Genomic DNA, 23,628 nt, shown 5'->3' with positions numbered 1-23,628 from the left:
AAATTATTAATTTACTAACTAAATATTTTTTTAAAGTCTTATGACATGTTTTTTTAAAATATATTTTATTGATTTTTTTACAGAGAGGAAGGGAGAGGGATAGAGAGCCAGAAACATCGATGAGAGAGAAACATCGATCAGCTGCCTCCTGCACACCTCCCACTGGGGATGTGCCCACAACCAAGGTACATGCCCTTGACCTGAACCGAACCTGGGACCTTTCAGTCCGCAGGCTGACGCTCTATCCACTGAGCCAAACCAGCCAGGGACTAACTAAATATTTTTAAAGAATTGCATGGATGACCAAATGTGTACATACCATGAATTCACAACCTCTGGCCACGAATGACACCCCCTGCACTATGACCTTAAAGCACTCATCATATTAAGTTCATGTCTGTGTTATTATTTGCTTTCGTTGCCCACTGGCCTGCTTGCTGTACACCCATCATCTCATTTCATCTCCCACAACAACACAATAAATTAGGGACGAATGCTACTATCTCCATTTACAGATAAGAAAACTTGAGTCTGGAAGAGTTTGAGTAACTTACCCAAGGTCACAGAACAAGTGCTCCGGGGACCTGCCCTGCGGCAGCCATACTCTCTAGCTGCGGGGTGGGACTCCACTAGCACCTTTGCCCTAATGTCCTGGATTCCATTGAGCTCATCTCTCAGACCAGGGGTCTTAATACATTCAAATACAGTGTGGTCAGATGTTAACCATTCAAAACATAAAATATACTTAATTCTTCTTTAGTGAAGGACAGCAGTATTAGACTTTTGCCAATGAGCACCTAAAAATAGGGATTGTAAAAGCCACCATGAAGCAATTCTATGCCATAGATCCAAATGTCTGAACTTGCAAAATTTGGCAAAAAAAAAACAAAACAGAGTTATGAGTAATGCCAAACATAAGGGAGAAGGAAGGGAAAAGGTACAGCATGGAGGACTATTGGATTTTTGTTTTCTCAGTGGGAGGTGTGCAGGAGGCAGCTGATCGATGTTTCTCTCTCATCGATGTATCTGGCTCTCTATCCCTCTCCCTTCCTCATGATAGTGGTGAGAATTAGAGACTGTAAAAAGAGAGGAAAAATCTGTATGGAGCTGGTTTTAATTTTTTTTTAACTCCTTACAACAGCATATACGAGTAGTTACCAAGCAACTGTAACCAAGTTACTATATCAGTGATGAAAATACAGCACACACACAAACCTGATCTTTCCAATGAATAGCCCCTGACTCATTTTCACCAGTCCTGAATACCACTGTTCACAGATCTGCAGCAGCTATGATATCATCATTTCTTCCAGTGAGCCAGAGGGAAAGAAACTGTGTGTGTGTGTGTGTGTGTGTGTGTGTGTGTGTGTGTGTGTGTAAATGAAAAATGGGGCAGTGGCGCTGGGCAGGAAGTCAGATGATTCTGATTAATTTCCCCAGCAGCAGGCTTAGTCAGATTAGTTGAGGACACTGATAAATTTTAATAGAGCCACCCTGAAGTTTGAGGGAACTGATTCAAGATTGACCAGCTCTACCCGGCCAGCATGGCTCAGTGGTTGAGCATCAATCTATGAACCAGGAGGTCACAGTTTGATTCCTGGTCAGGGCACATGCCCAGGTTGTGGGCTCGATCCCCAATGTGGAACATGCAGGAGGCAGCCGATCAAGGAATCTCTCTCATTATTGATGTTTCTATCTCTCTCTACTGCTCCCTTCCTCTCTGAAATCAATAAAAATATATATTTTTTAAAAAACGATTGACCAGCTTCTATTATAAAGCGGTGAGGTACAATGGGTTACCCACACGGGCTCTAGCATCAGACTGACTTGGTTTGAATTCCAATTTCTTTATTTATTAGATATGCTTATGTTGGTACCTAATGTGATGGGCAGAATAATGCAGCCCCCACCAAGGATATTCATGTCCTAATCCCCAGAACCCATTGCCCAAAACACGGCGAAGGGGAATTTAGGTTCCAGACAGAATGCAAGTTACCAATCAGCTGACCTTAGACTAGGAATTATCCAGGTAGGCCAATGCAGACAGCAGAGTCCTTAGAAGTCAAAGCGAGGCAGAAGAGTGAGAGTTAGAGGAAGATGTGATTGTGAAAGAAAGGTACAGAGAGGTTTTAAAGGGGCCATCCCTAGAAGCTAGAAAGGGCAAAGAAACAGATTCTCCCGTCAAACCTCCAGGAAGGAAAACAATCCCGCTGACTTGGAGATTCTAACCCAGCGGGACCTGGGTTAGACTTCTAATCTACAGATCTGTAAGATAACAATACATTGCTGTTGTTTAAACTGCTACGTTTGTGGTGACTTATTCAAGCAGCAATAGAGAACCAATATAACTGAAAATACAAAATATTATTAAATGATAAAAATAAAATTCAGAACGTACAAGTACACACACACACACACACACACACACACACACACTGCCCACAGCTGGGTTTAAATTTCGATAGGAAATGAAGAGTGTGGAGCTGATGCGTCAGTGACTCAACAGGGACCAGCCAGACCAGCGAACACAGGTCAGGGACCTGGGCCCCGCCCGGCCCCGCAACAGACATGCTGAATGAAGTCCTTAAGATTCTTATGAATCAGTCCTTTCTCTGGGCCTCAGCTTTTCTCATTCAGATAAGAAATATTTACAGAACACCTGCCACTGGGCTGGGCTGGGCTTTACTGGAGTCAAAAAATGAGTCATTGTCCTTGGCCTCAAGGAGCGTCTCAGTCACTCTGGAAGAGAAAGGTGGTGACCAGAGGCTGTCTGAGGTCTCCTCCTGCTTTAACAGTCTATGAATCCACTAGTCGAAAGATAATTTCATGCTTACTACCTTTTATGAATGTGTGTGAGGTTGCCTGAGTTCACAAATATTTTAGGTTGCAGGAAACAGTCATGTGAAATCAGAGCACTGAAAATGTTTCTCTAAAACAGCAAAGGAAATCACAATCTCTGTTTTTCTCAATTAAAAACATCAGTTAAACATTCCTTTATTTCCAGACTAAAGTGTAAGTATTGCTATTATGTTCAATTACATTTAATTCAGTGTCTCCCCCAACCCTAACCCCACTCCCCTCCAAAAAAACCAGTGAGTACTTACTATTACTCTCTTCTCTTGATAGTAATTATCCTATATAATAAAACCCTAATATGCAAATCGAACGAACAGTGGAATGACTGGTCGCTATGATGCACACTGACCACCAGGGGGCGGACGCTCAACACAGTTGCTGCCCCCTGGTGGTCAGTGCGCTCCCGCAGGGGGAGCTCTGCTCAGCCAGGCTCATGGCTGGCAAGCACAGCGGTCATGGCGGGGAGCAGGCCTAAGCCAGCAGACGGACATCCCCGAGGGGTCCCAGGCTGCCAGAGGGTGCAGGCTGGGCTGAGGGACACACCCTACCCCCGTGCTCCCACCCCCCAGCCCAGTGCACGAATGTCATGCTCCAGGCCTCTAGTTAGTTTATATCAGTGCTGCTATGTTAGCTTTCATTTACATGTATAGAGGCAATTTTAAATGAGTACATTTTAAGACAAATTTGAAATTCTTAAAAATAAGAGAAATAATCTAAAGGGAGAGAGAGAAAGAGTAGGAAGGAGAGTGACTTATAAGGAACAAAGAAGCTAAGTTAATGTAGGAAGCAAAATGTAATTGTGGTGGACAGGATTAGGAAGAAAGTTTAAAGACAACACTAAAACAAAAAAATATTCTTTTAAAGAAAGAGAAATATGGTAGGAAAACAGCCAGGAGGAAAGTGAGGTGGCTCTTTCCCTCTGTAAGCCTCGCTCTGTTTTATTCCTGTCCCACATCCCCCATACAGAGACACCCTGTCCCAGTGCCCTTTGGCTTCTTTCTGAATTGTGCTAAAGGCCCATGAGAACCAGGTTCAATGGTCCTCTGATGCCCCCTGCAGGGTTCTCAAGGCAATTTGCTCTTTTTTTTCCCCCTTTTCTTTCTTTCTTTCTTTCTTTCTTTCTTTCTTTCTTTCTTTCTTTCTTTCTTTCTTTTTCTTCCTTCCTTCCTTCCTTCCTTCCTTCCTTCCTTCCTTCCTTCCTTCCTTCCTTCCTTCCTTCCTTCCTTCCTTCTTTCTTTCTTTCTTTCTTTCTTTCTTTCTTTCTTTCTTTCTTTCTTTCTTTCTTTCTTTCTTTTTAATGTGATTTACCAGACCATACTTAACCTTTGTATAGAAACCTGGGTCCAATAATGACTTAGAGCAACGACGACAGATTTCAACAAGTATGGTTCTGGGAATTACTTTCATATCAGGCTTTGGCATTCCCCATATTAATGAAATGAGAGATTTCATCATGATTTATAAAAGACTGGCTGTGTAGTTTGCTGTGATTTAGTCAAAATGCATGGACCTTGTCAGGAAGACCTGGCTTTCAATTCCTTCCCCATCACTTACTAGCTGTGTGGTCCAGGGGAAATTCATTAATCTCTTGTTAATCCTTGCCTGAGGATATCTTGCCATTGATTTTTAGAGAGAGTGGAAGGGATGGGAAGAGACAGAGAAACATCAAAGCGAGAGAGACACATGGATTGGCTGCCTCCTGCACATCACCCTGGAGGTACGTGCCCTTGACTGGGATCAAACCCAGGACCCTTCAGTCTGTGGGCCAACGTTCTATCCACTGAGCCAAAATGGCTAGGGCTGTTTCCTTGCATTTAAAAGGGAGCTATCAAGATAGATCTTATAGGGCTGCTGTGAGAGTTAAATGAGATGTTATGGGTATATAAAGTGCTTCATTCAGCATCTAGTACCTGGTAGCTCCTCAGTAAGTAGTAGCTTTTATTACTTTAGTCCAGTGGTTCTCAACCTTCTGGTCCTTTAAATACAGTTCCTCATGTTGTGACCCAACCATAAAATTATTTTCGTTGCTACTTCATAACTGTAATGTTGCTACTGTTATGAATCGTAACGTAAATATCTGATATGCAGGAGGGTCTTAGGCGACCCCTGTGAAAGGGTCGTTTGACCGCCAAAGGGGTCTCGACCCACAGGTTGAGAACTGCAGCTTTAGTCCAAAGAGAAAAGTATATTGTTAAGAGCTCTATGTCCCTTGTGATACCAGAAGCCAACTCATAATAATAATTAGGTGTTACTCCGCTGCTAACGGTCCTTCAGTGCCTCCTCACTTAAACCCTAAGCTCATTGGTATAGATGGTCACAGTCTTTCAGGATACTGAAGGCCCTGCCCATTTCCCCAGCCTCATTTCTCCCTACACCCCCTCCTAACAAATGCCCAAACCCCACAGAAACTACTGGTAGTTCCATGAACTTGCCAAATGATTCCACACTCTCCTTTGGCATGAAAATCACTCTTGGATGCCCTGCCCCTGCATGTTCACTTCCGCCTAATTTGTTCCTGCTCGCCCTCAAGGCTTAACTCAAACTTCACTTGCTCAGGGATTTAGCAACTCATACGAGAACAATTTCACTAGGAATCAATTGTAGCTTTCTTTTTCAAGTCTGTTAAGGCATTTGGATTAGTGTCTAATCCTAAATGGTTTTCTACAATAGTAAAGGCAGTATGGCCGACAGTAATGCCACAACTACAGAAGTGGATTTGTTTCTTGAGTCACATGTTGGTGCCTTAAAATCTGTATTGAACATTTATAAGTATTTGTAAATGGTGCTGTTATTACTCATGGCATACCAAAGCAAAAATAAGCTTTCTTAAATTAGAATCCTGTAAAGAATGCTGTTTATCCCGTTCAGCTGACCCCACTCATTACCAGAATCTTCATCTAACAGCTTGGTCAGGTCCATCAATCCAGCTGCCTTTACGTAACAAATATGGGCATCCTTAACTCTGAGTTCAACAAAAGCAATATTGAAAAAGAACAACCCAGCATTCTGTAATAAAACCAATATAGCAGAATCTTCTCAGGAATGCATCATAACATCCGTAAAACTCTACATTTAATGGTGTAGGCACCACAACATATCACTTTCTCCATGCATTCCATCTATAAATAGAAATGATAATGGCTATTTCACACGATTATCCTAGTGATTAAGTGCAGATAAAAAGTGGGGACTTACCAGCATCTAGATCGTATTTGAATCCAATAGAATTGATGAAATAACCTAGAGAGAAAAGGTTGGGGGGGGGGGAAGGGCCCAACCTCCTTCTAAATGTTTCCCATTCATTTGTTCATTCACCAAGCATTTTCTGAGTGTCTATGGTCTGCCAGTTACCATGCTAGACACCAGGGATGCAGAGACATGGAGAAAGCTTACCGTCTCCTAAGGGATTCAGCACAAAAATATGTGCTTAATTACAAACGATGATGAGTGCTTTAAAGGAAAAATTCCAACTACTATGAGAGAAAATGGGACTGAGGACCAAATTCAGATGAAATAAAATATTGTATGTAAAGCAATTTAGCACAGAAGCGGACACATAGTAAACACTTTGGTCAAGGACAGACCCACTAAGAAAGTGACAATTATGCTGAGACCAAAGGATTAGTAGGAGTTAGTCAGGTTAGGAGTCAGGGGGAGATGGGGAGGGCACTGCCATCCGAGGAACAACACACAAGAAGGCCCTGGGGCTGCTAAGAGCCTAGGGTATTCCAGGACCTGAAAAGGGACCTGTGTGGCTAGAGAGCATGACAGTTAAGAAATTACAACAGCCTCTACCTGGCTCCCCAGCATAGAAATCTCCTTACCATATGTGATTAAAATGACTTGAAGACCCACACAACAACACTAGATACTAAATCAAGATGGTAATGATACAAATGAATTGTACCTGCCTGAAAATGAGACCGAAGTCTACGGGTTCTCTTTCCAACCTCCGTTTTCAATCATCCTTCTCCTACTACACAAAGGAAAGGCAAACTCTTCATCCAAAATCTCCCTTCGGGTTGCCAATACATTCTTCCTGAGGAAAAGTCCAATGACAACAAACCTGAGAGAGATTCACCAAGAAATATTAAATGGGGCAGCAACTTATCATCATCCAGGTTATGTATAAATGCAACTTAAAATGTATAAATTTAACTTAAAATTCAGAAGTAAAATGGTTATCAGAGAGATACCTATTAACATCATTATTTGAGTTGAAAAAAGACAGACTTTTTCTAATAGAAACTCCAATTTGGCTGACTGTTTTTCCAGTGAGGATTAATTTCGCCAATTAATTCATATGGTAAGCATTTTCCAAAACTTGAATGAGCTAAATCTGCAGCCCCAACATTTTGATGAAAATAAATTGAAAGTGCATATTCATTATACAAGTCACAAAAGATTATGAACCTTATAACTACTTAAGTTTATGAGGAAAATCTTAGATATCAACTTTAATAAGTACAAGAATATAAAATTTTTCAAAATTATGCTAGCAAAAAACAAAATGTGGAGACCCACTAGCTTACATGAAAAACTTAAGAGTATCTGCTACCTAGATGGGGTGGGTGGGGTATGGAACAAGGAGACATCAAGAGGAATCCCTAGATTTCTAACCAGGAAATATAAGTTTGAACGCCACTCAAAATTCTTGTATGTTCATGGTTCACTAAGGCACATCAAAACCAAATGGGGAAAAAAATGATAAAAATAAAATTGTAAAAGCATCCAGAGGAAGAAGGCAGATCATGTATAAAGACAAGAGTGACATCAGATTTATTACCAAAAATAATGCAAGTGATAATATAGTAGAGGAATATCTTTAAAATACTGAAAGAAATACTATCAACACAGAATCCTATACTTAGCAATAATCTTTCAAAAGTGACAGCAAAAGAATAATGACATATTCAAACACATGAAAGCTGAAAAGAATACATTACCACACTACAGACTACAAGAAGCCACAGAAAACTACACTGTAAGAAATATAAAGGAAGGCTCAGGCAGAAAAAAAAATGAGCCCAGATGAACCCTGGCTGGGTGGTTCAGCTGGTTGAAGCGTCATCCCATACATCATAAGGTTGTAAGTTCAGTTCTGAGTCAGGGCACAGGCCAGCTTCTGGGGACACCTTCTTTGTAAAGGACAGAGTAGAAGGCCAGGTAACTTCTAACTTCGTGATTCCTACTGAAAGAAAAGGTCCTGGCAATAGTAAAAGCGGATATACACTCTTTTTTCATGCTCACAACAAGCAAAAGAGGAAACAGAGGCCAGGTGCAGTTCAAGTATCTGTACAAGGTGTTAAGGGGTGGAGGGGAAGTTTGAACTCAGGTTTGTCTCCAAAGCCAGAGATAACACATTCTTCAGATGTTCCTACGATTTCGAGTTCTATTTGGAGAAGCCTGACTTCAGGACTTTTAGCTCCGCGGAAAGGTGTAAGGGTGTGTGGGTGGGAGGGCTGGGGCGTGGAGAGGTGGACAAAGGCATTTTAAGCATATACTCTGCACCCAGAAAGCTCTCGGTAAGCCAATACCAGGGTCTTGCCCATGGCCGCCTGCGAGGAAACACCTGATTCCTGCAATGCACTGTGTGTGCTCCTACCCGTCCAAAGGCCTTCAGTCTTCTGCCGGAGGGACCCTCGCTGGGGAACAAAACCGCGCTGAGTTCGGCGGCGCGGGAGCAGGAGGAAAGACGGCGACTCCTGCACTCGCAGGGCGCAGGCGCCAGGGGTCGCTGTGCCCCCGCGGCGGGGCGGGCCAATCCCGCCCTCCCGCCGCTCCCGCCCCAGCGCCGAGCACGTGGTCTTGGCGGCGCCAGGCTCCGCCCCCCTGTCACGGTATTAAGAGGAGCAGCGGGCGTGCCGCCGGGAGAGTCGGCTGTCGCCGCGGGCCGGGCCGAGCCGAGACCTCGCGCGCCCTGGGAGCCATGCTGGGGCGCTGCGCCGCGCGCGCGCTCGGGGCCCTGCGCGGCCTGCGGGAAGGCGCGCCGCCGGCGAGGAGCCCAGGACCCTCGCGGGTGAGTTCCCGGGGCGGAGAAGTGGGCGCTGTGGCGAGACGGTCCGGGAAGAACACGCCGTGAGCGGTGCATGTGTCATCTCAGCCAACTGATGGCAGAATCCAGGCCCAGAGGCATCCGCGTTCGCGGCCGCAGGACCTGTCAGCCCTGAGGTTGAAACCAGGAGAGACCGCGTAGGAAGGTGACTCCGTTTTGAAAGCGTGCAGGACATTTGACTCTGGTGTGTAAGTGAAGGACTTCCCCTGCCAGTAATTTTAATAAGGGAAGGTGACGTTATTCAAACAAGGTCACGCCGCAAACACGTGGCAGGGTTGCCTCGGAGGCTGGCTCTTACCGTTACACCCTGCTGCACTCTCTCCCCCGGGTTTAACCCTCATTTCCTCTGCTTGGCAGGTAACCAGACCCTCTCTAAGCCAGTTTCCTCATAGGAGTTAAAGGAGATAATGCAAAGTGTTTCGCACGGGGCCTGGCGTTAATAATAAGTAAATTATTGCCTTCTATCACTGTTCTTATACCACCAAGTTTTATTTCATTGGTGTAGTCAATATTCACTTAATTTGGAAGAAATGTGAAATTTCAAAATTAAAAAAATATATGAACTGCCTGGCCTGTGTGGCTCAATGGTTGAATGTTGACCTATGAACCAGACAGGGGTCCTCAAACTACGGCCCGCGGGCCACATGCGGCCCGCCGAAACATTTATCCGGCCCCGCCGCTGTGTGCATAGGAATTTGTTCATAGTTTTTTTTAAAACTATAGTTCGGCCCTCCAACGGTCTGAGGGACAGTGAACTGGACCCCTGTTTAAAAAGTTTGAGGACCCCTGAACCAGGAGGTCACAGTTCAATTCCTGGTCAGAGCACAAGCCTGGGTTGCTGGCTCGATCCCCAGTGTGGGGCGTGCAGGAGGCAGCTGATCAATGATTTTCTCTCATTGATGTTTCTATCTCCTTCCTTCCTCTCTGAAATCAATAAAAAGTATATATATATATATATATATATATATATATATATATATATGGCTTAAAATGTACTATGTGCTATAATGAAGTACTATATCGAGGAGGGAACAGCTCTGTATTGAGCAAGAACTGGAAGCTACTGTAGCTTTCTTTTAAAGAATGATAAAGTGCAGATTGTTAATCCTGTATCATCTTACACTTTAGAAAAGAAAATTTCCTGGGCTGATTTCACAACAACAAAGATAAATCCGTTTCCTTAATTCAGTGGTTCTCAACCTTCCTAATGCCGCGACCCTTTAATACAGTTCCTCATGTTGTGGTGACCCCCAATTTCATTGTTACAAATTGAACATAATTAAAGCATAGTGATTAATCACAAAAACAATATGTAATTACATATGTGTTTTCCGATGGTCTTAGGCGACCCCTGTGAAAGGGTCTCGACCCACAGGTTTAATTATATATTGGTGCCTTGTAATCTGTGTTGAAAATATTTAACAGTATTTACAGGCTTTTTTTTTTTTTTTATCCTCACCTGAGGATATTTTTCCATTGCTTTTTAGAGTGGGGGAGAAAGGGAAAGACAGAGAAAAATATCAATGTGAGGGAAACATATCGATTGGTTGCCTCCTGCACTCGCCCTGACCAGGGCCCGGGCGGGAGAGAAGCCTGCAGCCAAGATACATGCCCTTGGCCAGAATCGAACCTGGGACCCTTCGGGTCTGCAAGCCGATGCTCTATCCACTGAGCCAAACCGGCTAGGGCTACAGGCTTTATAAGTCATGCTTCTTTCTGGCCAGTAACTTAATCTTAAAAGAAGACACATTTTTTAAAGTAATAATTTTACTCAGCAAGTCGCACTTGAAAATATATAACCAAAGGTCAAACAAAACTTTTCCTCTATTCCAGACAACAAAAGTTAATGATGATCTCTAAAATTCATCCCTCACATGCAGTCTATGCTCTGAATTTACAAGTGCCTTTACTTCAAGTACTGTATGTCTTAGTTCTCTCCTCCTTGAACTGAAACTTTTATTTTTACTTCTCACAACATCTGGGATCCTAAACTCAGCATGCCCCAAACTAAAATTAATAGTTTCATTCCCACTCTTTGCCTCCTGACACACACAAGAACACTAACAAAACCTCCTCTTTCTTTTCTCTCTACCCACTGCAATCTTCAGAGTCACAACTCTGGAATCATCCAAGACTCTCTACTTTCTCCAACCCCTCTCTCCCTTGGTCCCAGTATCCTAAATATCTCTTAAACCTTTTTTCACTCCTCTCTACCTAGTTTAGCTTCTAACCATGATCTCACCTGGACCTTTTCAACAGTCTTTTAACTAGTCCCCCTACCATTACTTCTCACCTTGCAATTCATCTGTTACACCAGAGGGAGTTTTCTAAAACCTAAATTTGTTACAGAACCCCAGTTCATGTGCCCGCTTCAAAAGGCCAAAACTAAAAATGTCAGAGTTTGGAGTAAGGAAAGGTTTATTGATCAAGAAAGCACCAACTGAGAAGATAAGAGACTTAATGGTGCCTCACACCCATCTTATTCATTGAATTAGGTTAAGGGTTTTGTCAACCAGTGGTTGTTTGGCATGGCACCAATTCAAAGCCAATAGGAATTCCTGAACTGGGAAACGATTGTGTGAAACAGCTCAATTGTGATAGAGGACAGCTGTGAGGCAGCCCTGAGGCCAGGCCCCCCTCTGGCTGGATAGCTCTACTCTGCTCCTGTCTGGTCTGCTCCACTCTGTTCCAGGGAGACATCTTTGCTGTTTTAGCTCAACCAGGAACAGCAGTCTTGGGTGGAAAGGGAAAGTGGGCTCCCAGAGCCAGAGGGGATCTAACATGTATAGACAGAAATCCCTGCAGGATGGTTCTCATACAAATGAGGACTCCAAATCCTTGAAGTTTGATTGATCCAAAAGGCACTGTCCTGACTGGTCAGAATGGAGCCACTTTGATTGGTCAGTGAAGATGTTGATGGGAATATAGCTATATGGCTCCTACTGGATGGGGGAAAGCCTCAGTCCTATGGGTTGAAATAGGATTCCAGGAACTCCTTTGTAAGGGCTGGTTCAGATGGCAGAAGCCAGTGCAGGCAGTTCAGTGCAAGCACGCTCTCACCTCCACCTGCACCACCCCACACTTTAGGAGGAAAGAGGGGGAGCTAATGGGCTGCTACTCAGAAAAGCCAAGGACTCAGAAGTCTTCTGGACTTGATTGGGCTCTGACATAAGGGAATGCATGACTGTGCACCTGCCTAGATAGTCCGTGATCTCAAGACCGTCTTGCATATGAATGAACAGGAACCAATCAATTACTTCTTAAGACCACTTTGAAATCTTACTAAAAGCAGTTCATTTTCCTGTGTCATTTCCACCTTCCTCTTCTATACTATGTGGCTAGGAAGCCCAACCTTTGACCTCTGTTATTCAAAATACATACATGTGATTGATTCTACCTGCTTCATTTTTGCAAGTCCAATAAACTGACTCAAACTACGTTTTTAAATCATAGCAGACTTTTTTCTCTTTTTCTGGCACCAATCCAATCAGGTAATCTATTTTTCCCCCAATACTCCTAGGATACTTGGCCTGTGTTACCACACCTTTGGTAAAATTTCTAAAATCAAAGCTGCTAATAGAATATTTCTTTATATCAATGAGACTCTTTGAAGAGATGTGTCATATTTTTTTTCTCGGCCTTCAGAGAAGGAAAGCAGTGGGAGTCTTATTCAAACTCTTATAGATAAAACCAGTAATTCTTTCCATATAACCTCAAGCATACATCTTTACACCATTGGCCATAGACTGGCCCCAAGTCCCATAGCCAAACCTTTGCCTCTCAGTCTTGCTTGTCTTCTAGAAAAGAGATCCCTCTCTTCTGTCCCACATCACCTCCACTGGAAACCATGAGCTCATGTGCTTGTCTTCCTTAGTGAGTGTGGTACCACCTGTCTGATGGGAATCTTGCTGTTCAGGGAACTGCTAAGGTGCCATTCCCATTTCCCATCATGAGTTCCCCTCTGGCTGGGAGTGCTCCAGAGGTGTACTCATTGGGCGGAAACCGGGCAGGAGTTGCTGGGGAGAAGCTTATATGTGGTTACTAGATGCTGAAACCCAAGGGAGCAAAGAAGCTGTACTTAGAAAACAGTGCCACCCAAATCCACGGTGGACTCCCAGCCTAGAGCAAGGCTACTTGGACAGGACAGGCAATTTTCTACCATTAACCCATTTGTTATATTTCTTAATTTATATAAGCCCTTCATTTCTTTAAGTCAAATAAGCAGAGCTCCTTTTATCCAGTTCTGAAGAATGCACTCCAGGGGGCTGCGTTTGGGTATCGAGTTTGAGTTTTTCCCATAGCCAACACACACATTTACATATAAGACAAAAGGCAAATGAAAATATACCCACAAAGAAGAAAATTCAACTCCTGCAGGACAACCAGACCAGAGAGTCTCACCAGAGGATGTGTCGGATTGCTCAGCAGACATTCCTCAACCCCAGAGGTTAGACAGCCCAACCAGAGACTGTCACCTAAGGGCGTCTTGGATTGCTAGCAGGCATTTCTCAACCCGCCAACCAGCGGACCACTGGTGGTCCGTGAGGTCCGAAAGGTTGGCAACCGCTGCTCTAGACTCTAGAGGTAAACAGCCAGACCAGGGATCATCACCTGAAGATGGTTTAGATCAGGGGTGGGCAAACTTTTTGACTCAAGGGCCACAATGGGTTCTTAAACTGGACCGGAGGGCCGGAACAAAAGCATGGATGGAGTGTTTGTGTGAACTAATATAAATTCAAAGTAAACATCATTACATAAAAGGGTACGGTCTTTTTTTTTTTTTTTTTTTAGTTTTATTCATTTCAAACGGGCCAGATCCGGCCCGCGGGCCGTAGTTTGCCCACGACTGGTTTAGATTGTCCCACGGGTGTTTCTCAACCCTCGATAATTAAACATACGCTGTGCCCTGAATCTAACGTCCTGGAGGCTGTTCCTGCTTAACCAACCACAAGCTCAGTGCACACCAGGACAGAAATGACCTTTCCTATAACCCTTTGTCCAAAATAGAAATACTAATTAAAGCAACCACAGGGGCTGACCTACCCACCTCCCTGTCGCAGCACTGAATGAAACAAGTTCAGTAGGCCATTTCACTTCACTGTCAAGGCAGGCTAGGCCGCCATTCCAGTGGTCAGCACCCAGTTGGAGTACCCTATAAAATAGATCCTCCATCCAGTTGAGACACAGGTGAATAAACCTTAGATAAGCTGCCACTGCCAACTGCTTCACCAGTGTCTATACCAGGCCAAGAGGGAGTTCTTTTAAGAGAGTCCCATCTGGTCTGGCTGGTGTGGCTCAGTGGTTGCATGTCGCCCTGTGAACCAGGAGGTCATGGTTCAATTCCTGGTCTCCTGACTGGGTTTCTTAGGGCTTGATCCCCAGTAGGGGCATGCGGGAGGCAGCTGATCAATGATTCTCTCTCATCATTGATGTTTCTATCTCTCTCCCTCTCCCTTCTCTGAAATCAATAAAAATATATTTGCAAAAGTATCAGTAATGACTGTAAGTGACAAAAAGAACTGCAAAAGGCATGGTTATAGATCTGATTATATGCAATTGATAAAGAAATTTGCTCTTCTCTGTAACATAATATTTTAAGATACCAAATAGAACCCCTCCTGGAACCCCCAATCTGAGATGAATACCTCTTCCCTGTGCTCTGGCTTCCTGTGCATACCCCACTGGTAGCACTTTTTACATGGAAAAAACTGTCTATCCTTCATTTATCTTTATTTCCAGTACCTGGCTCACCTGGGCTTGATGCTGCCTCTTCCAGTAGCTAGTTGGGTGACATTGAACAAATCATTTACTTTCTCACAATCCCCATTTTTTCCCAGGGAGGTTGGACCAGATAATCCTTGAAATTTGCTTCCATTCTGAAATGAATGCTTCTGTGAAGAGGAAAAGCAGCAAAATAGTCTTAAAAATAGGCGAATGTGTTAAGACATAGAATGCACCTCCCATTACTCTTCCTTTTCTTCTCTTTAGAGGTTGCTTTCTTCTGAGAAGGTCTCTGATGAGAACCATTCTCTCCCCAAACCCTGCTGGAGCAAGGACATGAGGCTCCTCTTTGACCAGTTCATGAAGAAATGTGAAGATGGCTCCTGGATACATTTGCCTTCATATGAGTATATAGCAACTCAAAGGAGTCAAGACTTCCCAACCTTTATTCATGGTAGGAACAGCAATTCACCCATAAAGAATATTTAAATATTGTCCTGGCTGGTGTTGCTCAGTTGCTTAAGCATCCTCCCATGCACCAAAAGGTCATCGGTTTGATTCCTGGGCTGTGCAGGAGGCAGCTGATCAATGTTTTTCTCTCACATAAATATTTCTCAATATATATCTCCCCCCCCCCACCCCGCCTCTCTTTTCCTCCCTCTCTAAAATCAATAAAAACATATTTTTAAAAAGAATATTTAAGCCCTGACCGGTTTGGCTCAGTGGATAGAGTGTCGGCCTGCGGACTCAAGGGTCCCAGGTTCGATTCCGGCCAAGGGCATGTACCTTGGTTGCGGGCACATCCCCAGTGGGGAGTGTGCAGGAGGCAGCTGGTTGATGTTTCTCTCTCATCGATGTTTCTAACTCTCTATCCCTCTCCCTTTCTCTCTGTGAAAAATCAATAAAATATATTTTTTTTTAAAAAAAGAATATTTAAATATCAAATATAAAACTAAGAAGAGATTGAAGCACTAGTTACCACTTGGAAAGGGGAGGAGTGTAATGCAGGGGTTTCTATAGTCTCCAGTTTTACAGACCAGAAACCTCAATGAATTTTGCAGTTTGTGGGAAGGCATAAAGCCTTTTGCCTGGAATAAGACTGCCTCCCACTGGCATCCTCATCACCGTTAGCAGGAGTGAACAAAAGACCCCAGAGAGCCTCCCCCCTCCCACAGCCTCAGCACTTCTCTGTGATGGCATCTTTCTCATACGTGTTTCTCATGTGCCCATCCAGCTTATTCCCCTACAGCCTCGGAGCTTATAAACAAAGAAAAACTGTCACAGGGCCGGCTCTTCACCAAAAGCTTTGAGGATGGCCTGGGCTTTGAATATGTGATGTTCTATAATGATGCTGAGAAAAGGATAGTTTGTGTGTTTCAAGGAGGTCCTCACCTGCAAGGAATGCCTGGGTAAGAGTGCCAGCCTAGAAATGCGGGTCTAAAGGAGTGTTATTTTACACTGTCCCTGTGTGTTCATGGACTAGAATGAAGGCATTAAAATGGTGATGTAGAGACATTTGTTGACATGGAAAGATGTTTATAATAAATCACAAAAGCATAGGAGACATAAGGCAACAGAGTATAATTTGAGAGTATCATTGGCATGTTAACAGTGGCTTGTCACTAGAGGGCCTCATAATTTTTTATTTATTTTTCATTTTCTTTTGTTTACCCACATTTCCTAAATTTTTACACAATGATGTGTATAGTTAGTTAAATGCAAACATCAATTTTCTAAATGATATTTTAACGTTTTGCTTGCTTGTGATCTGATTACCTGGTTTATTATAAGTACTACACCATTATGGTATGAACACAGTGAAGTTGGGGACATGGATATTTGACGTTCAGTACACTGAGCATGGACAAAGTGGACCTTTCTTAAGCAAATTATGTGGAGATGCTTGGATAATCTCCCCACTCTAAGCTCCCCACCCCCCGCCACCGGCTAAGAGTCTCTCTTTTCAGACTTTTTTGAAACACTTCTCTTTCCCTCTTATTATAACTAGATTTTTTCACGGAGGTGCCATTGCAACCATGATTGATGCTACTGTTGGTATGAATGCGATTGTATCTGGGGGAATTGTCATGACTGCCAATCTCAACATCGATTTTAAAAGGTAAATTCACGGGTATTCTCTTCTTAGGTGTCATAGGTCAGGTTTACCAGCAACAGAGCCTGAGACAAAGATGTATGTGCAAATAATTATTAAGGCGTTGCTCCCAGAAGCAAGCTAGCAAGGCAGTGGGAGATGCAGGACAGGGAAGGGGAAGAAGCCAACCAAGGTTGAGCTCACGGTCTCAAAAAGGGGAGCAGCAGCCTGATCACACAAGGAACTTTGGAGTGAAACATTTGCCTCAGAATTGCCCCTACCTCAGGCAAGGGAACTGGAGACTTCACATCTCACACATCAATCATAGGCTAAGTCATAGGGAAATCCTACCCTGGGCACCATAAATTCCCAGGCATGTCTCATCGTGAGCAGTAAATGAATCAATCCATGTAAACTCCTAGGACAGTATCTGGCCACATAGCAGGTACTCAGTAATGTGAGCAGCTTATTATTATTATTATTATTATTATTATTAACATTATTGTTGTTATCATTACTTTTACTTCTAGCAACAAGGCACATCTGTGCCAGGGCAAGGAATAGCTACAAAGATCCCTGATTCCTATTCATGGAGAATAGTGCTAAAGATCAGAAAAATATTAGGCTGTTCCACATGCGCCATGATGAGAGGGATGACCTCACTGCTATAGATGCTTTGGGTACTGTGGACCTCTTCAAATTATTAAGCCTTCAACCCATAAACACAGGATGTCTTAATTTCTTTCAGCATTGTTTTGCAGTTTTCAGTGTACAAGTTTTTGGCCTCCTTCGTTAAGTTGATTCCAAAGTATGTTAGTTTTGATGCTATTATAAATGAAATAGATTTTTTTAATTCCCTTCTCAGATTGTTCATTGTTAGTGTATAGAAATGCAGCTGATTTTTTTGTTTTGATTTTATATCCTGCAATTTTGCTGAATTCATTTATTAGTTCTAACAGTTTTTTGTGGAATCTTTGGGGTTTTCTACATACTAGATCATGTCATCTGTGGACAGAGATAATGTACTTCTTCCTTTTCAATTGGGATGCCTTTTTTCCTTGCCTTAATTGCTCTGGCTGGGACTTACAGTACAATGTTGAATAGAAATAGCAAAAGTGGGCATACTTCTCTTTTTCCTCATCTTAGAGGAAAAGCATTCAGTGTTTCACCATTGAGTGTGGTGATGTTAGCTGTGGGCTTTTCATATATGGCCTTTAGTATGTTAGTTTAATTCTTCATGCTTAGCACATTAAGATAAACTTATTAAGATAAATAGACAAAGCAGCTAATGATTAGTGGTGACTAGCAGCTGCATGATCAATATCTGAGCATTTCTATAACCCATCCATGGCATATTGGTTGGGAAGCTGTGGGTTAGGCTTTTTCATGCAACATGGCAGACAAGAAATTTCGAAGGACATTTCCCTTTCCTAACAATTAGATCCTGTATCAAATTCACAAGGAAACAAACCACCATAAGTGAGAATCAGCAAGAAACAATGAATAACATATTTAGATCCTCAGGGACTTAAGGTATGATAATCAGATACACAATATAACAGAACTGTGTATAAGATGTTTAAAGAAATAAAAGATGAAATCACAAAAAGAGAAAGCAACAAGAAGTTATAAAAATTATTAAGCAGATTAGCCACAGAAATTAAAATTTTTAGAAATGAAAATGTAATTGTTTAAAAACAAGCACCCCCTCAGTTGATAGGTTAAAGGGCTATTTAAACACATCTGAAAGTGAACAGAAATATAGAACTGAAGAGATAACCCTGAATCCAGCACAAAGAAAAAAAAGAGATGGAAAATATAAAATAGAGGTTAAGCTATAGAGGACGAATGAAAATTTATAATGTGATCTATTCAGAGTCCTTGAAGAAGAGTGGAGAGAATGGAAGGGATCCAGTATTTGGAGAGAGAATGGATGAACATATTCTCAAACTAAAGAAAATCGTGAGCCCACAAACACAAAAAGCACAACATATATCAAGCAAGATAAATAAAAATAAATTCATATCTAGATATATTACAGAGAAATTAAAGATGAAGGCAAAGAAATCTTCAAAAACAAGAGATACAAAGGTATCCATAACAGAGCAGTCTTGTTTCTTAGAAGCAAGAGGGCACCATTGCACTGGCAGTAAGCTCATCAGAAGCAATAGGGGAAGTCAGAAGACCAACCTCTTTAAGGAATGTTTATCTAGGATGGTCACACCACTGACATCAGGTGTCATACACTTAATCATCTCTGAATGTTACAAAAATCTGATAAAAATGGATTTTTTCCCCTTTTTTCTACAGACCTATCCCCCTTTGTTCTATTGTTTTGATAAATAGCCAACTTGATAAAATTGAAGGAAGGAAACTGTTTGTGTCCTGTAATGTTCAAAGTGTTGATAAGAAGATCCTATACACAGAGGCAACAAGTAAGGAGCTGCCACTCCCTTTTTTTGGTTTGGTTTAGTTTGGTTTTGGGTATTTGTCCTTTGGGGGGTTTGTTTGAGTGAGGGTTTTTTTTCTGGGTCTATTTTTGTTGTTGTTTTGTTGATTGTTGGTTTTGTTTTGTTTTGTTTTTGCTTTGGTTTTATAAGCCATACATGCCCAGAAAATTTTAATTTCCTGTCATTCAAAGAATAAGTTAAAGGTATTCCATACACATGCCAGTAGGGAGCTATTTGCCAACATTTATCAAAATTACAGCCATATATATATATATATATATATATATATATATATATATATATATATATCCCCTTTGACCCATTTCCAGGACTTAATCACACAAGTGTACTAACTTGTGCAAAATTACAATGTATGCGGTTGCTCTAGGGTCCCAGTAATTGTGTTGTTTATGCAGCGTTATTTGGAATAGCACAAGATTTGGCAAAACACAGATATCCATAGATAGGGACTGATTAAAAAAATAACAGGTCATCCATAAACTATATTGTGTGTGCCATAAAGAAGTACTGTGGGCCCTGGCTGGGTGGCTCAGTTGGATGGAGTGTCCTCCCAAGCACCAGAAGGTTTTCTTATTTTACATGAGAAAAGAAATCGCAACATACTACTACTGTCTTGGAGATGCAGGTCTCTTCCTTCTGGGATCTCTATAGCAGTCTGTTAGAAATGCTCACATAGAGATGCTCCCCAACCGCATCCTGGAGCACAGCGCAACTCCCCGCTCTCACCTTTCCAGGTGGGGGACCCTTGAAGCCTCCCTTTTATTCACTTCAGATTTAGACAAATTAATTTAGATATCCAGTGCTTTTTGTTTGTTTATATTTTTTCTTGTAAGGAATCCCAGATGCAGAGGTTTGGAAATATATATTTCTACTTTAGGATACACAGTCATCATTGGTACATGAATGATCATCTCATTTATTCATTCACTAATGTATCTGTTTTTTAATTGAATAATAAACACCCTGGAACCTACCATCAAACAAGAACCAGAATCTTAACTACTAATAGTTTATCCCTGCCCAATTACTTTTCCTCATCTCATTCTCCTGCGTTTCCTCCAGAAGTAACTCTGGTCTAGAATTTTGGGGGTTTTATTCCTTTGTACCTTATTATTTTTTATTTTATTTTATTTTTTATTTTTTAAAATACACTTTATTGATTTTTTACAGAGAGGGAGGGAGAGGGATAGAGAGTTAGAAACATCGATGAGAGAGAAACATCGACCAGCTGCCTCCTGTACACCTCCTACTGGGGATGTGCCCGCAACCAAGGTACATGCCCTTGACCGGAATCGAACCTGGGACCCTTCAGTCCGCAGGCTGATGCTCTATCCACTGAGCCAAACCGGTTTGGCCTTATTATTTTTTTAAAATCAAGAATATAGGTGTACCTAAGGAATATTAGTTTAGTGTTTGCTTTTGAACTTTGTAGAAAAATTTTGTGCTGCATGTGCTGTTTGAGATTTGATTTTTTGTCACTCAGCTTCATGGTCCTGAGGTCCACCCATGATGCTGGCTATGTAGTTTGCCCGTTTTTACTGCTGTATAGTGTCCCACTGTGTCACAATGGATTTATTCCTCTTCTGATGGTGGGCCTCTGACTATTATGAATGGGGCTGCTACAAACATTCTTGGTCATGCCTGCTGGTGGTGTGCATGGGCCAGCTCTTGGCATGAACTGAGGAGGAGTATTTCTGGGTTGTAGAGTATGAGAGTGTTCAGTTCTACAGGGGAATGTCAGATTGTTTTCTAAAGCTATGCCAGTTTACACTCCCACCAGCAATATATGAGATTCTGTTGATCCCTATCTTCCCTAGCAGTTGCTAAAATCAGACTTCTGGATTTTTGCCAATCAAATGGTTATAAAATTGTATCTTAGTGTGATTTTGATTTGCATTTCTTTGATCACATATGGAGTTGAGCATCTCTTCATATATTTATTGACCATATTTGTTTCCCATTCTGTGGCATTCCTGTTTGTTCAGCTTCTTTTATTGTGTTTTTTTCTCATTTTTTCTGGTTTATATTTATTTTTTTTTATTTTATTTTTTCCATGATTTTCTGTTTTCACCACTGATAGGAGTTTTCTCTTTATACATTTTTTTTTTATTTTATTTTTATTTTTATTTTTTTTTATTGCTTAAAGTATTACAAAGGGTATGGTTTATATTTATTATGTTATATTAAACTAATCTTTTTACTGGATACATAAACTGCATATATTTCCTTTTAGTATGTAAGCTGTCTTTTATTTTCTTTAAGAAGTATTTTTCTGAACAAAAGTTTTTCATGTTATTATAATCACATTTATTAACGTTTTTCCTTGATGGTTAATGCTTTTTGTGTCTTGTTTAAGAAATTCATTTTCCCCTAAGCATCAGCTATTTGCAGGAATGATGGATGAAAGAAGCAGGAGGAAGAGCATGAATAATTTGAATTCATAATCAATTTGAAAACTTATTCCAGGCTGTGGTTTATACTTCCTATCTTACTAAATCTTTCAGTATCCTAAAGGTACCAGATGGCCCGGTTGTAATTGTACTTCCTTTCACTTCCCTGACTCTCTCTAATGAAAGTGGTAATGAACCATGAAATGACCAAGTGGTAGAGGATCTGGTTACCTAGGGAAGATAATACAGTATTGATATCATCAAAAGTTGATTCTTAATTTGGCTGAAAAATGAGAGATAGACTGAAGATACAAATATGAATCTAAATGCCTTTCTTTGAATATGTATTTCTACTTAGAGAAGTCCCATCAGATTGAAGTCAGTTGACTTATAACCATCTTCTGGTTTTTTGTTGTTTGTTCATTTAGGCTTATTTGTAAAGCTGGATCTTGAGAAAAAGTTTGACATAAAAGAGCTTGTGTTGAAATCTGCTCCGCCTGCTTAAGGCTCTCTGTCCTCCACAAGAGGCTGTGTTTCCCCAGTACTGCTCTGCGCGTCCACTGTGAGCCCCTATATGGTGAAGCCTGCTGACACTGCCTTTATGAAGTCTGAATATAACTCCAGGAGCTCCGTTTCCACCTTCTAAACTTCCTAACACAGAAGCACTTCCTATGAGAGTATCAGCAATGTTAGAATTGCTGTGTCCTTAGAATAAGTGGCTTTCCTGCAATTTGAACGGACTCCTTAAGGTGATATCTGTAAACTTGAAAATTCCAGAAAACCAAATGAAGGAGCAAATATGTGCATGCATATTTGCATGTGCGTCTAATGTGTGCATGCATGTATTCATGATTTGTAAATTCCAAAGCTAATTTTGTTGTATCTAAAATCTTTTTTGAGCTGGCCAGCATTGTTGAGCATTGACCTATGAACAAGAAGGTCATAGTTTGAATCCCGATTAGGGCACATGCCTGGGTTGCGGGTTCAATCCCCAGTGTGGGGCATGCAGGAGGCAGCCAATCAATGATTATCTCTCATCATTGATGTTTCTATCTCCCTCTCCCTTCCTCTCTGAAATCAATAAAAATATATTTGAAAAATAAAATCTTTTTAACTATAGTAGGAAACACAACTAGTTCCTATAGGAATAGATTTCTCAGTTCGGTTCTCTTGGATTCTAAGGATAACACCACTGTGCCATCTTTAATATAGGCAGTGCAGTTTTGTCTTTCCAACAGCATAGTTTCTCATCACTGGAAGGGGCCTGGTTTTGTTTCCTGTGTGTCTTAATCTATTCAGCTGCTATAACAAAATACCACAGACTGGGGAGCTTATAAACAACAGAAACTTAATGCTCATGGTTCTGGAGGCTGGAAAGTCCAAGATCAAAGCGTCAGTATGGCCACCTTCTGCTGGGGGCTTGCTTCCAGGTTCATAGCTGGCACCTTCTCACTGTGTCCTCACATGGAGGAAGGGGTGGGGCTAGGGATCTCTCTGGATCCTCTTTTATGAGGGCACTAATCCCATTCATGAGGGCTCCATCCTCATTAGTTAAGAATCTCCCAAAGGCCCCACCTATTAGCACCATCACATTGGACATTAGGGTTTCAACATGAGAATCTGGGGGCGACACAAACATTCAGACCATAGCATCAAGGCTGCCATAACAAAGTACCACTAACTGGATGCTTCAAACAACAGAAACTCATGGTCTCACAATTGTGGAGACCAGAAGTCCAAAACCAAGGCGTCATCGAGGCCATGCTCTGAAGGCACCAGGAAGGAACTGTTCTGAGCCTCTCTCCCAACTGCTGGTAGCCTCAGGCCTCCCTTGGCTTGTAGACACAGCGTGCCTCATCTTACGGTGTTTCACACTATTGCGCTTTACAGATAAATTTTTACTCACTGAAGGTTTATGACAATCCTGTCTCGAGCAATTCTCATAGGCACCATTTTTCTAACAGCATTTACTCAGCATTAGTCTCTGTGTCACTTTTTTTTTTTTAATCCTCACCTGAGGATATTTTTTCCCATTGATTGTTT

The 23,628-nt window shown here is 41.8% G+C and overlaps 1 protein-coding gene across 1 annotated transcript; it reads left to right on the top strand.

Annotated features, from left to right (window-relative positions):
* Positions 1-8,744: 8,744 nt before the first annotated feature.
* On the top strand, positions 8,745-22,416 carry THEM4 (thioesterase superfamily member 4). The gene is made up of 6 exons (XM_014461350.2): positions 8,745-8,875; positions 14,900-15,086; positions 15,867-16,041; positions 16,641-16,751; positions 19,035-19,159; positions 22,014-22,416. Exons 1-6 carry the CDS (start codon positions 8,786-8,788, stop codon positions 22,088-22,090), a joined length of 765 nt encoding a protein of 254 aa, XP_014316836.1. The 5' UTR covers positions 8,745-8,785; the 3' UTR covers positions 22,091-22,416.
* Positions 22,417-23,628: the final 1,212 nt, after the last annotated feature.

The sequence above is a fragment of the Myotis lucifugus genome, unplaced genomic scaffold (genome assembly GCF_000147115.1).
Source record: "Myotis lucifugus unplaced genomic scaffold, Myoluc2.0 scaffold_151, whole genome shotgun sequence".
NCBI lineage: Eukaryota > Metazoa > Chordata > Mammalia > Chiroptera > Vespertilionidae > Myotis > Myotis lucifugus.
The sequence above is the reverse complement of the archived record's forward strand: the minus strand, read 5'-3'. Positions and strand labels throughout refer to the sequence as shown.

Excerpts from the sequence above, each read along its gene's own strand:
- THEM4 (XM_014461350.2), top strand. The coding sequence starts at position 8,786 with ATGCTGGGGCGCTGCGCCGCGCGCGCGCTCGGGGCCCTGCGCGGCCTG. Across the intron at positions 16,042-16,640 it reads CACCTGCAAGGAATGCCTGG|ATTTTTTCACGGAGGTGCCA; the intron begins GTAAGAGTGCCA and ends TATTATAACTAG. Across the intron at positions 19,160-22,013 it reads CCTATACACAGAGGCAACAA|GCTTATTTGTAAAGCTGGAT; the intron begins GTAAGGAGCTGC and ends TTGTTCATTTAG.